The sequence below is a fragment of the Talaromyces stipitatus genome, genomic scaffold, assembly GCF_000003125.1.
Source record: "Talaromyces stipitatus ATCC 10500 scf_1105507295491 genomic scaffold, whole genome shotgun sequence".
Lineage (NCBI taxonomy): Eukaryota > Fungi > Ascomycota > Eurotiomycetes > Eurotiales > Trichocomaceae > Talaromyces > Talaromyces stipitatus.
The window spans coordinates 757,421-759,228 of NW_002990122.1; the positions used below are offsets into that span (position 1 = coordinate 757,421).

The 1,808-nt window shown below is 39.7% G+C and overlaps 1 protein-coding gene across 1 annotated transcript, besides 2 other annotated features; it reads left to right on the forward strand.

Moving 5' to 3' along the window:
• Positions 1 to 51: part of a mobile genetic element that runs on past the window's edge.
• On the forward strand, positions 1 to 668 carry TSTA_109930 (uncharacterized protein; the record flags this gene model as incomplete). Its single annotated transcript, XM_002488524.1, has 2 exons — positions 1 to 39; positions 63 to 668. The coding sequence occupies 2 exons, from the start codon at positions 1 to 3 to the stop codon at positions 666 to 668; spliced, it is 645 nt and encodes a 214-aa protein (XP_002488569.1).
• Positions 48 to 617: a mobile genetic element.
• Positions 669 to 1,808: the final 1,140 nt, after the last annotated feature.

Sequence of the window (1,808 nt, forward strand, 5' to 3'; positions counted from 1 at the left end):
ATGCCTCCTCATTCTTCACATCTTTTAAAGCCCCTTGATGTTAGCTGTTTACTGTTTTAAAGCAACATTATGGACAAATTGTTGAGCAGCGAATGAGGCTTGGATTCAATCACATTGACAAAATCGACTTTCTTACTGCATTCCCAAAGGCGCGTATGATGGCATACAAAGCTCAAACTGTTCGGAATAGCTTTACAGCAACTGGATTAGTACCATTCAATCCAGATCGAGTTTATCAACAGCTTACTGTTCGATTGAAGACTCCAACACCCCCCCAAAGTCGATCAAGTGATACACAATCATCCTGCTTGCAAACCCCTCAAACCCCACGTCAATTTAAGCGCCAAATGACTAAAACGAAGAAGAGAATAAGCCGGCATACAAGAAGTTCATCTGAGGCTATTGGTGAAGTGTTTACACGGGCATCAAAGGCTTATGAGATGAGTATTAATAAGCTTACAATTGCACAGAAGGAACTCCATGATCTATGGGCTGCACATGAGAAGGAGAAGCAAAAACGTCAAAAATCTAAAAAGCAAATATCCCATGACCAAGGAATTACCAGAGAGGAAGCTCAAGCACTTGTACAAGGTCAGATTGAGGCATCTCAAGCTGTTACTACTGCTCCGGCTGAGCATGAGCTCCCAGTCTCTCATCCACCAGTATGACGTCAATTTCGCTGCAGTGGTTGTGGTATTGAAGGACATAAAATAATCGGATGTCCTAATTGCATTAGTGATTAATTTTTTTTGTATATAGTTTGTATATGGTTAGAAATTGAGATTTGAAATTGAGATTTGAAATCAATATTGAGCGCGTTTTCGGGAAAAGTGGCCAACTCGCTTGTGGATTACGTTTAGTTAACTTAGTTGACTAAACGGAGTACACGTATAAGGAACTAGGTCTATTCTCCGGCCCTCCCTTCTAACCAACTAGTCTTGAACTTGTTTTTATATACTATGGTACAGTTCGTTGCATAATTAGCTTGACAAATTCTTTTTTTGTCTCTTCTACTAAATATACTTCAACTAGGCCTATAATAGCTAGAGTAATTCTATTAAACCAATAGAAAAGTAGTATTATGACCTTGAGCGCCCGGCTCTAGCTTCTCAACTTCACGAAATTCATTCAGTTGTCAAGCTACTTATGCAAACTACTGTACAAGGTTTTGTAGAACTGATATCACCAACAGTCGACACCTGTGCAAATAAAACTTTCTAGTATATATAGTTAGGCGGTAAAATTGATTTATAATACTTGATATCGCGTCGAAATGTGATGCCAATTCTCGAAATTTCTTGGCATTCATCAGGATGTATTGACTGAGCCGTCACTCAGGAACGGGCGTAACTCACTTATCAAGCCAGTGTGAACATTGCGTGATTACATGTACACAAAAGTCACAAATTACCATAAAGTACCAATCCAGCCATGTTGGGACCGACTTCAGACCAGACTTAAATAAATCAGGAGGCGAAATACTACTAAATGAGAGAGCGAAGGTTTCGAACGTGGCGTCTGTTATAAAAACTTGTCCTAAGAACACTGTTAAAACTAAGTAAGCAATGATACCTGTGGGCAGAGAAAATACCCCTCATACCGGGGTGCGTACAGCCCTTTATGGCGGGTATATTACTTATGTCCTCGATCCCTTTGACAAACTACTCGAATTTGGTGAGACGTCTATTGTTCCAAATTTTGGACCAAATATTTTCGGCCAGGTTTCTAAACAGGTCCATTTGGTGTCACTTTCTCTTATTTCTAGTACTCTTTTGTGTGCCTGATCAAAAGTTGTCCCTGACATATTT